The sequence below is a fragment of the Chionomys nivalis genome, chromosome 5 (genome assembly GCF_950005125.1).
Source record: "Chionomys nivalis chromosome 5, mChiNiv1.1, whole genome shotgun sequence".
NCBI classification, from domain to species: domain Eukaryota; kingdom Metazoa; phylum Chordata; class Mammalia; order Rodentia; family Cricetidae; genus Chionomys; species Chionomys nivalis.
In genome coordinates this window covers 33,393,069-33,405,862 of record NC_080090.1, presented here as the reverse complement: position 1 = coordinate 33,405,862, position 12,794 = coordinate 33,393,069, and the positions used below count along the sequence as shown (strand labels likewise).

Below are 12,794 nucleotides of genomic sequence, written 5' to 3'. Positions count from 1 at the left end.
GGTAAGCCAGCTCGTGGTACTACACAGAATATTAGAAATGGGTTAGATCAATATGTAAGAGCTAGCCAATAAGAGGCTGCAACTAATGGGCCAGGCAGTGATTAAAAGAATACAGTTTCCATGTAATTATTTTGGGTGAAGCCGTGAAGCCATGCGGGCAGCCGGGTGCCAGGGACGCAGCCCCACCGCTCTTATTACAACAGATCTACAGTTTATTGAGACCAGTAGTGTGGAAACCACAGACACAGAGGGCCAATGGTACAAAAGAAACTGGAAAATATCAGGTCCTTTTTATTCTAATATATATGAATAAAGCCTGAGACTCTGTATATTTTAAATTTTCTTTGCTAATTTTTGTGTATCCACTATTTAGCCACCAGTGCTTAAATGAGTGCCAACAACTGCTGCGATCATAAGATGGGGTTTACCTAGGTGTCAAGCACTATGGTACTATGGCCAGATTGACAATTTTATTCCTTCTGAAAACCAATTCCAAAACTAACCCAGAAAGAAATCCTTAAGAAGAATCAGAAAAAAGTCACACAATAGTAATTAAGGATAGTCCTAATATATGGTAAAATCCTAGAAATCTCGAATCAGTACATGAACAATAAAGTCAATTTTTAAAAAATTCTAAGATAAATGACATCAGCAGAACTTTCAGCATTGTCTTAAGACAAATGGACAGATATACAATAGTGGTTCCTTCCAAATACCTTAAGTCAAGTTAAAAATCTAACCGGACACTAGATGAAAGATTCAAATACTAAAAACAATTTTAATAGCACCAAGAAAATATAAAATAATTATTATGTTCTTAGAATGAAATGGATAATACTAAAAATATAAAAACTCAGAAGTTCTTTGGTCACCAGATTTCACTACTAAAAATTAGCTATTCCTTCACGGTAAACAAGTATATATGCATATGCTCACATCTATGTGTATATACTACACATTTAAACAGAAAAGGAATAGTTTCTTCATTATATGAAGTGCAATTAGTATGAGAAATAATAAGAAAAATTTTGGGTAAAGAACCACATGTAAATAGGCAATGTTTTAAAATATGGAAAGATAATTCTGTATCTAAAAATACAGAAATGACAAATCATCAACCAAAGTCATGATGGATAAATTTGAAAATGTGATAGCCCAAAATACTGTTTTTTAGGAATTTGTTCTTTAAAAAGACAAATGTATAATATACATATGAAGGATGTTTGATATTTAAAAAGCAGGGAATAGAACAGACTAAATTCCTGGAACTATTACAAGAAATGAAGACGCTTGGCATGTGATTAACTCAAAGGTTCAGCTGTAAACACTGGTCATATGAATGAAAACTGTCTGTCATAGGAAAGACTCTTTAAAGAGGTAGACACACGAATACAGAACATCCCAATACTTCACGCTTACAGGACAAGCCTATAGTCAAAGGGAACTTAGGGGGAAGTTGGGGGAGGAGAAAGGAGCATATCTACATATTTTATACCTTTTTATGCTAAGTTGATTATTTTTACCATGTACATCTATTATTTTTAAAATATGGTATTTAAAAATACAAGCAATGCACTTTGCAAAAAGGAAGAAAAAAGCAAAAGGAACTTTTGGTTGTGGTATAGAAAAGAAAATTATAAACTTTTCTTTAGACCAACATATTTACCAAAAACTCACGGATGATATCATATTCATCTTTTTTCTGGAGCGTTTTCAGACAATCCCTCATGGCAGACTGTGAAGAGTAGTTGAATATTAATGGTCGGATCTGTGCCAACTGAGTCAGCTCCTTTTCAGAGACAGTTGTTTTAACATCTGAGAAACAGAAAGAACCACATTTCTAAGTTCCACGTAGTTACTGAAGAGTTATTCTTTATTTCTCAGATTTTTTTCCTCTATAAATACAAAGCTTTAAACTTCAACAGAAGTTTACCTTTCCAGAAGCACCTCTTACTTTTAAATAGACTACCATTGTTTTCGAGAAAATACACTACCTACCTTGAAATGATGGAAAACCCATTCAGTGGTATGACAGACACAGTAGACTGCAGCATATTCTGTCTTGTAATATGAATGTGGTATGTAGACTGACAACTACATGAAGGGATATGCATACGACTTCAGACTAAGACAAAAACAAAGCTCCTTACCCTCCATGGATTTAGTATTTGGAGTATTTAGAAGTATTTGTATGTCCCTAGAGTCTAAAGAAGAGGATGCAGAGAGTCTAACACATGTCTCAATCTACTAAAATAGATCAAACAACACAAAACACATCAAAAGACAGAGTGGGTCTAAGTATTACAACCCACAAGACAGAATAGCAGATATACATCACACATAACAACAATAGAAGAGTATGTTCTTTATCAAATAGCTCATATGGAATCCATGATTTTATAATGACCTTTAGGTCACACTGTCACGTATAAGTGCCAAGTATCTGAAATTGTACAAGCATCATTTGAGGGTCAAAATGCAGTAAGCCTAGAAGTTCATAGTAAAATATATATTTTTTAATTTATTTATCTATTTATTAAATATTTCTGCCTCCTCCCCGCCACCACCTCCCATTTCCCTCCCCCTCCCCCAATCAAGTCCCCCTGATTTTCGATAAAGGAGCTAAAAGTATACAATGGAAAAAAGAGAGCATCTTCAACAAATTGTGCTGGCAAAACTGGATGTCAATCTGTAGAAGAATGAAAATAGATCCATATCTATCACCATGCACAAAACTCAAGTCCAAATGGATTAAAGACCTCAATATCAGTCCGAACACACTGAACCTGATAGAAGAGAAAGTGGGAAGTACTCTACAACACATGGGCACAGGAGACCACTTCCTATGTATAACCCCAGCAGCACAGACATTAAGGGCATCATTGAATAAATGGGACCTCCTGAGACTGAGAAGCTTCTGTAAAGCAAGGGACACGGTCACTAAGACAAAAAGGGAACCCACTGACTGGGAGAAGATCTTCACCAACCCCACAACTGACAAAGGTCTGATCTCCAAAATATATAAAGAACTCAAGATCCCAGTTTTTGCCCTGCAATCTTGTCTACTTCCCCTCTCCAGGCGGATGACTATATGATTTTCTTTGGGTTCACTTTCTTATTTAGCTTCTCTAGGATCACAAATTATATGCTCAATGTCCTTTATTTATGGCTAGAAACCGATTACGAGTGAGTACATCCCATGTTCCTCTTTTTGGGTCTGGGATACCTCACTCAGGATAGTGTTTTCTATTTCCATCCATTTGCACGCAAAATTCGAGAAGTCATTGTATTTTACCGCTGAGTAGTACTCTAATATGTATATGTTCCACACTTTCTTCATCCATTCCTCCATTGAAGGGCATCTAGGTTGTTTCCAGGTTTTGGCTATTACAAACAATGCTGCTATGAACATAGTTGAACAGATACTTTTGTCATTTGATATTGGGTATATTCCCAATAGTGGTATTACTGGATCTTGGGGTAGGTTGATCCCAAATTTCCTGAGAAATCGTCACACTGCTTTCCAAAGTGGTTGCACAAGTTTGCATTCCCACCAGCAATGAATGAGTGTGCCCCTTTCTCCACAACCTCTCCAGCAAAGGCTATCACAAGGGGCAAAGGGGAAATGGGATGAGAAACATGAGAAGGGGAGGATGGGAGGAGCTCGGGGGATTGGGATGGTTGGGATATAGGAAGGGAGGATACGGGAGCAGCGAAGTATATATCCTAACTAAGAGAGCCATCTTAGGGTTGGCAAGAAACTTGACTCTAGAGGGGTTAGCAGGTGTCCAGGGAGATGTCCCCAGCTGGTACCTTGGGCAACTAAGGAGAGGGAACCTGAAATGACCCTATCCTATACTGATGAATATCTTGCATATCACCTTAGAACCTTCATCTGGCGATGGATCGAGGTAGAGACAGAGTCTCAACTTGGAGCAACGGTCTGAGCTCTTAAGGTCCAAATGAGGAGCAGAAGGAGGGAGAACATGAGCAAGGAAATCAGGACCACGAGGGATGCACCCACCCACTGTGACAGTGGAACTGATTTATTGTGAGCCCACCAAGGCCAGCTGGTCTGGGACTGAATAAGCATGGGTTGAAACTGGACTCTCTGAACATGGCGGACAATGAAGGCTGATGAGAAGCCAAGGACAATGGCACTAGGTTTCGATCCTAATACATGAACTGGCTTTGTGGGTGCTTAGCCTGTTTAGACGCTCACCTTCCTGGACATAGATAGAAGACCTTCGTCTTCCCGCAGGGCAGAGAATTTGGACTGCTCTTCAGTATCAAGAGGGAGGGGGAATGGTGTGGGGGGAGGAGAAGAGGAATGGGGATAGGGGGAGGGGACTGGGGGGAGGGGGCAATATTTGGGGGGAGGGGAGGGAAATGGGAAACGGGGAGCAGGTGGAAATTTTAATTAAAAAAGAATAAAAATAATAAAAAAAAGAAAAAAAGAACTCAAGAAACTAGACTGTAAAAGGCTAATCAATCCAATTATAAAACGGGGCACTGAGATGAACAGAGAATTCTCAACAGAAGAAGTTCAAATGGCCAAAAGACACTTAAGGTCATGCTCAACTTCCTTAGCGATCAGGGAAATGCAAATCAAGACAACTTACCATCTTACACCTGTCAGAATGGCTAAAATAAAAAACACCAATGATAGCCTTTGCTGGAGAGGTTGTGGTGAAAGGGGTACACTCATCCATTGCTGGTGGGAATGCAAACTTGTGCAACCACTTTGGAAAGCAGTGTGGCGGTTTCTCAGTAAAATATAATTTTTAAGTTTCACAATTTTAAGGTAAAATATTGAAGTTCTCAAAAATCTCTTTCCAAAGAAAACAAAAATTCCAAAGAGAATAAAATTTAAGTTACTACTAATAATACATAAAAATCAATTAAACAAAAGAAGGAGATGACCATTTCCAAGAACCTCAACAGCCTTGGGTAGGTCATCTTGTCTTGTAACCACACACAATATAACCAGAATCCCTTTAGAGGGGCAGGAGAAAGAGGTTATTATTTAGATGAACAGCCAGAGAAACCCTACAGTTCTTTATAAATGCCTGTAGCAACAGTGAGAGAGGCAGTATAAGCAATCCATAAGGGGAAATGTAATTATCACAACAACAGAGGCTATTTTGATTACCTTTTAACCACAACAAAGATAAGCAAAAATATTAAAGTCTTGGAGATTCCAGTTGAATGACTTATCATATCATATCAAATCCAAAGACGTATGGTCATCTTGACAGATGAAGATAAAGCATTTAGTAAAATGTAACATCCTATCGTGGTAAAACAAAACATTTAAACCCTAGTTTAAAAATTTAAGAAATGTACCATAGTACAATATAAAGTTACACATTATAATCTGCAGCAAACATCCTGAAATGAAGAGCTAAAAGATTTTACTGCGAAGTCATGAATGAGATAATGTCCATTTTCATACTATTATTCAACACAGGATCCAGTGAAAAGATAAAATGGCTTTGTAAGACAAGTAAGGAGAAAGCCAGAGGTTACTCATTAATAGATGGCATGATTTTATATGTGGAAAACCATGAACTTTTCTCCTAAAACAAAATTTGTTAGAACTGATATATTTACTAAATTTACAGGATACAAAATCAAAAGACAAAAATATAATTTTATACATAAAAAAATTTGTTGATCAAGAAGTTAATAAACAAGCCTATTCATGGCAGCCAAAATAAAATAATCTAGTGGCATATTTAACAAAGGAAGTTGAGCTGATCTCTACAATAAAAAACTATAAAATATTAATGAAGAAAATGATCAGGATATTGAAAAGTGCAAAGACCTCCTGTATCCTTGGACTGGATAAGCCAATATTGCTAACCAAAGCAATTTACAGACATAATGTGATATCTAGAAAAATGCTAATGGCATTCTTCATATAGGAATAGAAAAAAAATCTAAAATTCACATGGAAGCAAAAAATATGCCTATTGGCTAATCAATCTTGAATAAAGCAAGGACATAAAAATTTGAATATCTGGCCTTTACATATTACAAGACTATATAGTAAACAAAACATGATACTGTCACAACAAAAGGGCACATAGCAATGAAACAGATCTCAGAAATTAATCCATAACATCTAAAGACAAATCATCCTCAACAAAGTTTCTGAAGTACACACTGGAAAGTAATAGTTTCTCTAATGCATAATGCTGAGAAAACTAAATCCATACACAGAAGAACGAAGCCATCTTCCACCGTCTGCAAAAATCAACTCCAAATGGACTAAATGCTTAAATGTATGACCTTAAATTACAAAACTATTTACTTCAAGAAAGCTTAGAGAAGTCTTTCAAGAAATTCATATAGACAACAACTTTTTGGATAAGACCCCTAAATGCTGTGCAAAACTGCTAAATTACGTCTGTTATTTCTCATGCAGAGAAGTAAGGTGAAACTAGATTAAAAACCTTAATTTAAAACCTGAAAAGCTGAGGCCACTAGATGAAAACATGGGACAGAGAGATAGACAGAACATTGAGAACATAATACCAATAGTACAGAAAATAGACTCAAGAATTCACAAATGGTTTTAAATAAAATAAAAAGGGTCCAAAGTGAGGAGACAACCTAGAGAACAGCGAAAACTCTTTCCAGCTACACTTCAGACAAGGTGCTAATATCTAGAATATGTACAGAATGACAAAAATGAACAAAACTGCCGGGTCAGCAAACTGGCCAGATACTTCTCAAAAGAAAACACAGAAATGTCATAACATAAGTATTTTTGAAGTGTTCAACATCCTTAGACATCAAGGAAACACAAATCCACTTTGAGAATCCACCTTTCCCCAATAAGAATGGCTATTATCAAAACAAAAACAAAACAACAAACAAAAAACACTAGCAAGAATATAGGGAAAGAGGAACCTTATTTATCATTGGCAGGAGTATAAGCTGATGCAGCTAGTCAGAAATCTGCAGTTTGTCAAAAAACTAAAAATGTTACTATCATACGACCTAGCTAGACCACTTATAAGTGTATACACAAAGGACTCTCTACACAAGAGATACTTACCCATGTTTATGAATTCTGTCTTCTTAATATTAAGGAAGCAGAGTAAGCATAAATGTCCACCAACTGATGAACAATGTAAAAGTGATATAAATACACAAAGGAAAATTATTCATGTATAAATTAAAATAAAATTATTCAATTTAAGGAAAAATATATGGAACTGGAAAATGTTATATTACACAGGTAACCCAGGTTTAGAAAGACAAATGCCACATTCTCTCATATATGGATCTCAACTTTTAATTTCTTTTTGGGGGAGCAGGATCTTGCTATGTAGCTCTGGCTGGCCCAGAACTTTCTATATGGACTAGGCTGGTCTCATACTCACAGAGATCTGTCTGGTCTGCCTCTGTCTCCCATTTGCTGGAATTAAAGGCGTGGGCTACCACACCCAGCTTTAATTTATATATAATGCATTGTAGTGAGGGACCATAGATGCCAAGGAACAGAACGGGGACCTGACAGGAAAAAAGAAGTTTTAAGGGGGAGCAATAGGAAAAGTAATAGAACACATGTGATATGATACTAAAAGGAGGACTACTTAGGATGGAGGGATTTGTTTAGATGTAGCAGGGTGAGGAGATGCTGAAGAGGGTAAGGGGAAGAACAATAAAACCTAGTAGGTATATAAGTGCCAGAAGGAAATCTGCTACTTTATATGTAAAGAGAGATGATAAATGGACAGATGATAGACAGACAGATATATGACAGGTAACAGATATAAACGATAGATAGATAGATAGATAGATAGATAGATAGATAGATAGATAGATAGATAGATAGATAGATGATAGATAGATAGATAGATAGAAAATAAAAGCAAAGGGGTGGTGGCGGGGGGACAAACAAAAAGCCAAGTGCCAGGAATGGGTTACCTCTTTAGGATGTGTTGGTCAGTGAGGTTACATAGTCCTCAAACATTACCTTCTATTACAGTCTACTGCCAATGTTCTTGGTGACCTTTTAGAACACGATAGTTAAGACCTTATTGCTTTAGTTACCACACAGTTTGGATATGGGTCATGGAGAAATCATGTTGGTCCTCACCTGGAAACCTCACCCCTACTAGATAGCATTCATAGTGTTGAAAGGTGTGGTGTAGGCTACCAGAAGAGGTCACTTTGGAATACTTAGCTCCAAACAGGACAGATATATTACATTCCTGCTTTGCAAGGCTTGTGGAAGAGGGTATAGAAAGATCATAAAAGCAAAAAGCTGTAGATGACTACAAGGAAACTCTGTTTTCCAGACATAGCAGGGTGACTGCATGTATGAACTCACAGTAGTTGTAACACCATGCACAAAGTCTGTGCAAGCTCAAGCCAGATAAAGTCCCATCATGGAGCAGGTAGGTAGGCATGAAGTTCTACCCCTACCTGAGTATCCAGCTGCAAATGCTGGGGGAGGACAGTAAGTTTTAATACTGTGGCCCCCGGTAGGTCTAAAATCACACATTCAAGAGTATATGGATAGCAAAAAATTGACTTAATTAGTTTGAAAAATGAAGAGGACATAATTTTAAGTGTGTAGGGCAGAAAGGCAGATCTGAGAAGCTAGCAGAGGGAGGTGAATATGATCAGAATACATACATGAAATTCTCAGAGAAAAATTGCAAAAACATTACAAAAAGTGTCCCATTTCAAAATGGAGAAACAGGAGCATAGCGAGGAAAAATGGGACCAAAGTAAAACTCAAGCCTAGCAAGCAAACATCAAACCCATGTCCAGAAATGGAGTTCCTCATGAACTGTCAGATCTAATGACCTGGGGTAGTCTTGCCCTTCCAGTTCTTGGTCTCTCTCCTTCTCTGTCTCTCTCTTTGTCTCTCTCTTTGTCTCTCTCTGTCTCTCTGTCTGTCTCTCTGTCTCTGTCTCTGTCTCTGTCTCTCTCTCTCTCTTAGTGCTGCAGACACTAAGAGACCACGGATGCAAGCCCAGACTACCAAACCCAGCAAAGCTTTCAATCACCATCAACGGAGAAAACAAGACTGTATTCATCCAAACACTGTCTGGCCCATTAGCTCTAACTTCTTATTGGCTAATTCTTACATCTTGATTTAACCCATTTCTATTCATCTGTGTATTGCCACGTGACTGTCGCTTTCCAGCAAAATTCTAACCAGCATACATCTCAGGCAGGATATCCATGGCTTCTCTCATTCTGCCCTTCTTCCCAGCATTCAGTTCTGTCTTCTCCGCCTACCTAAGTTCTACCCTATCAGGCCCAAAGCAGTTTCTTTATTCATTAAACAATGAAAGCAAGACATGAACAGAAGAACCTTCTACACCAGGTACTGCTCACCAAAGAAGTAAAAGACCTGTTCAACCTTTAAGTCTTTGTTTTAAAAAAATTTAAGAAAGAAATTGAAGAAGGTATAAGAAAATAGATCTCTCATGCACTTGGATAGGTAGGATCAACATAATAAAAATGGCAAGTCTACCAAAAGCAATCTACAGACTCAATGCAATCCCCATCAAAATCCCAACACAATTCTTCACAGACCTCAAAAGAACAATACTCAACTTCATATGGAAGAGCATAAAAAATCCAGGATAGCCAAAACAGTCTTGTACAATAAAGGAACTTCCAGAGGCATTACCATCTTAGACATCAAGCTCTATTACAGAGCTACAGTAATGAAAACAGCCTGATATTGGCATAAAAACAGAGAGGTTAACCAATGGAATTGAATCAAGGACTCAGATATTAATTTACACACCTATGAAGACCTAATTTTTGATAAAGAAGCTAAAATTATACAATGGGAAAAAGAAAACATCTTCAACAAATGGTGTAGACATAACTAAATGTTAACATGTAGAAGAATGAAAATAGATCTATATCTATCCCTATGCACAAAACTCAAGTCCAAATAGATTGAAGACCTCAATACAAATCCAACCACACTGAACCTTACAGAAAAGAAAGTGGGAAGTAGCCTTGAACACATGGGCACAGGAGACCATTTCCTAAGTATAACGCCAATAGCATAGACACTGAGAGCAACAGTAAATAAATGGCACCTCCTGAAACCGAGAAGCTTCTGTAAAGCAAAGAACACAGTCAATAAGACAAAAAGGCAGCCTACTGAATGGAAAAATATCTTCACTAATCCTACATCTGACAGATGACTGATATTCACAATATATAAAGAACTCAAGAAACTAGATATCAAAATACCAAATAATTCAATTAAAAATGGGGTACAGACCTAAACAGAATTCTCAACAGAAGAACCTTAAAATGCCGAAAGACACTTAAGGAAATGTTCAACATCCTTAGCCATCAGGGAAATGACTCTGAGAAACCATCTTACACCAGTCAGAATGGCTAAGACCAAAAATACTGATAACAACTCATACTGGAGAGAATGTGGGGTAAACAGACCACTCATCCATTGCTGCTGGTAGTACAAACTCATACAACCTCTTTGGAAATCAGTATGGCGGTTTCTCAGAAAACTGGGAATCAACCCACCTCAAGACCCAGCAATACTACTCTTGGGCATATACCCAAAGGATGCTCAATTGTACCACAAGGACATGTGTTCAACTATATTTATAGCAGCATTACTTGTATTAGCCAGAACCTGGAAACAACCTAGATGCCCCTCAAATAAAGGATAAAGAAAATGTGGTACATTTACACAATGGAGTTCTTTCTACTCAATGGTTTAAAAAAAAAAATGACATCTTGAATTTTGCATGCAAATGAATGGAATTAGAAAACACTATCCTGAGTGAGATAACTCAGACCTAGAATGATGAGCATGGTATGTATTCACTCATAAGTGGATACTAGCTATAAAGTAAAGGATAATGAGCCTATAGTCCATGACCCCAGAGAAGCTAAGTAACAAGTAGAACCCTAAGGGAAACATATATAGATCTCTCTGAGAAGGGGGAATAGATGAGATCTCCTGAGAAAATTGGGAGCATGGTGTGGGGGGGGAGGAAGGCAGAAGGGGAGGAGGAGGGCAGAAGGGGAAGGGAAAGAGAACTCGAGGGAAGGAGATGGTAAAGATGGGGGAAGGACAGAGATTGAGAGCAAGGAAAGAGATATCTTGATTGAGAGAGCCATTATAGGGCTAACAAGAAACCTGGCAATAGAGAAATTCCCAGGAATCAATAAAGATGACTGTTGGGGGAGGCTGCTTGTTGGTTTCCAGACCACCCAAATTCCCAAAATAGTCACACAGAAATCTGTATTAATTGCAATACTGTTTGACCAATAGCTTAAGCATCTTTCTGGCTTACTCTTATGTCTTAAATTAACCAATTTCCATATTTTATATTTACCATGAGGTTTGTGGCCTTCCGCAAGATTCCACCTGGCAGCTTGCATCTTTCTCCTCTAGCAGCTCCATGGCTTCTTCCTGACTTTGCCTTCTCTCTCTCTCTCTCTCTCTCTCTCTCTCTCTCTATATATATATATATATATATATATATATATATATATATCACACACACACACACACACACACACACATTCAGCCTAGCTATATTGTTAAGCCATTGGCCAAAAGCAGTTTCTTTATTAACCAATGAAAGAAACACATATACAGAAGGTCTTCCCATACCATTTCCCCTTTTCTGTTTAAATAAATGAAAGGTTTTTTTAAGAGTTTTATTTTTTTATTGATTTATATTGAACTTTACATTTTTCTCTGCTCCCCTCCCTTCCTCTCCTCTCCCCTTCAACCCTCCCCCAAGGTCCCCAAGCTCCCAATTTACTCAGGAGATTTTGTCTTTTTCTATTTCATATGTAGATTAGATTTATGTATGTCTCTCTTAGGGTCCTCATTGCTGTCTAGGTTCTCTGGGATTGTGATTTATGAGCTGTTTTTTCTTTGCTTTACCTTTAAAAACCAATTATGAGTGAGTACATGTAATAATTGTCTTTTTGGGTCTGGGTTACCTCACTAAAAATTATGTTTTCTAGATCCATCCATTTGCTTGCAAAATTCAAGATGTCATTATTTTTTCTGCTGTGTAGTACTCCATTGTGTAATTTACTATATTTTCCTTATCCATTCTTCTGTTTAGAGGCATTCAGGTTGTTTCCAGGTTCTGGCTATGACAAACAATGCTGCTCTGAACATAGTTGAGCACATGTCCTTGTGGCATGATTGAGCATCCAGTGGATATATATGCAAAAGTGGTATTACTGGGTGTTGAGGAAGGTTGTTTCCTAATTTTCTGATCGCCACACTGACATCCAAAGGGGCTGTACCAGCTTGCATTCCCACCAGCAATGTAAGGAGTGTTCCCTTTACCCCACAACCTCCCCAGCACAAGTTATCTTCAGTGTTTTTGATCTTGGCCATTCTTACAGATGTAAGATGGAATCTCAGAGTTGTTTTGGTTTGCATTTCTCTGATGACTAAGGATGTTGAACATGTCCTAAAGTGTCTTTCAACCATTTTAGATTCCTCAGTTGAGAATTCTCTGTTTAAGTCTGTACTCCATTTTTTTTATTGGATTATTTTTTCTTTTGATGACTAATTTCTCTAGTTCTTTGTAAATTTTCGAGATCAGACCTCTGTCTGATGTGGGGTTAGTGAAGAACTTTTCCCATTATGTAGGCTGTCATTTTGTCTTGTTGACCATGTCCTTTGCTTTACAGAAGCTTTTCAGTTTCAGGAGGTCCCATTTATTAATTGTTTCTCTCAGTGTCTGTGCTAAAGGGGTTATATTTAGGAAATGGTCTCCTGTGCCAATGTGTTGAAA

At 37.6% G+C, this 12,794-nt stretch overlaps 1 protein-coding gene across 1 annotated transcript in view; it reads right to left on the bottom strand.

The window, feature by feature from the left end:
• Ptpn20 (protein tyrosine phosphatase non-receptor type 20) overlaps positions 1 to 12,794 on the bottom strand; it is a 78,108-nt gene that overhangs the window by 24,272 nt on the left and 41,042 nt on the right. The window contains exon 6 of the mRNA XM_057770007.1: positions 1,667 to 1,815. Coding sequence (XP_057625990.1) covers positions 1,667 to 1,815 — 149 coding nt within the window. The remainder of the gene's footprint in view (positions 1 to 1,666; positions 1,816 to 12,794) is intronic.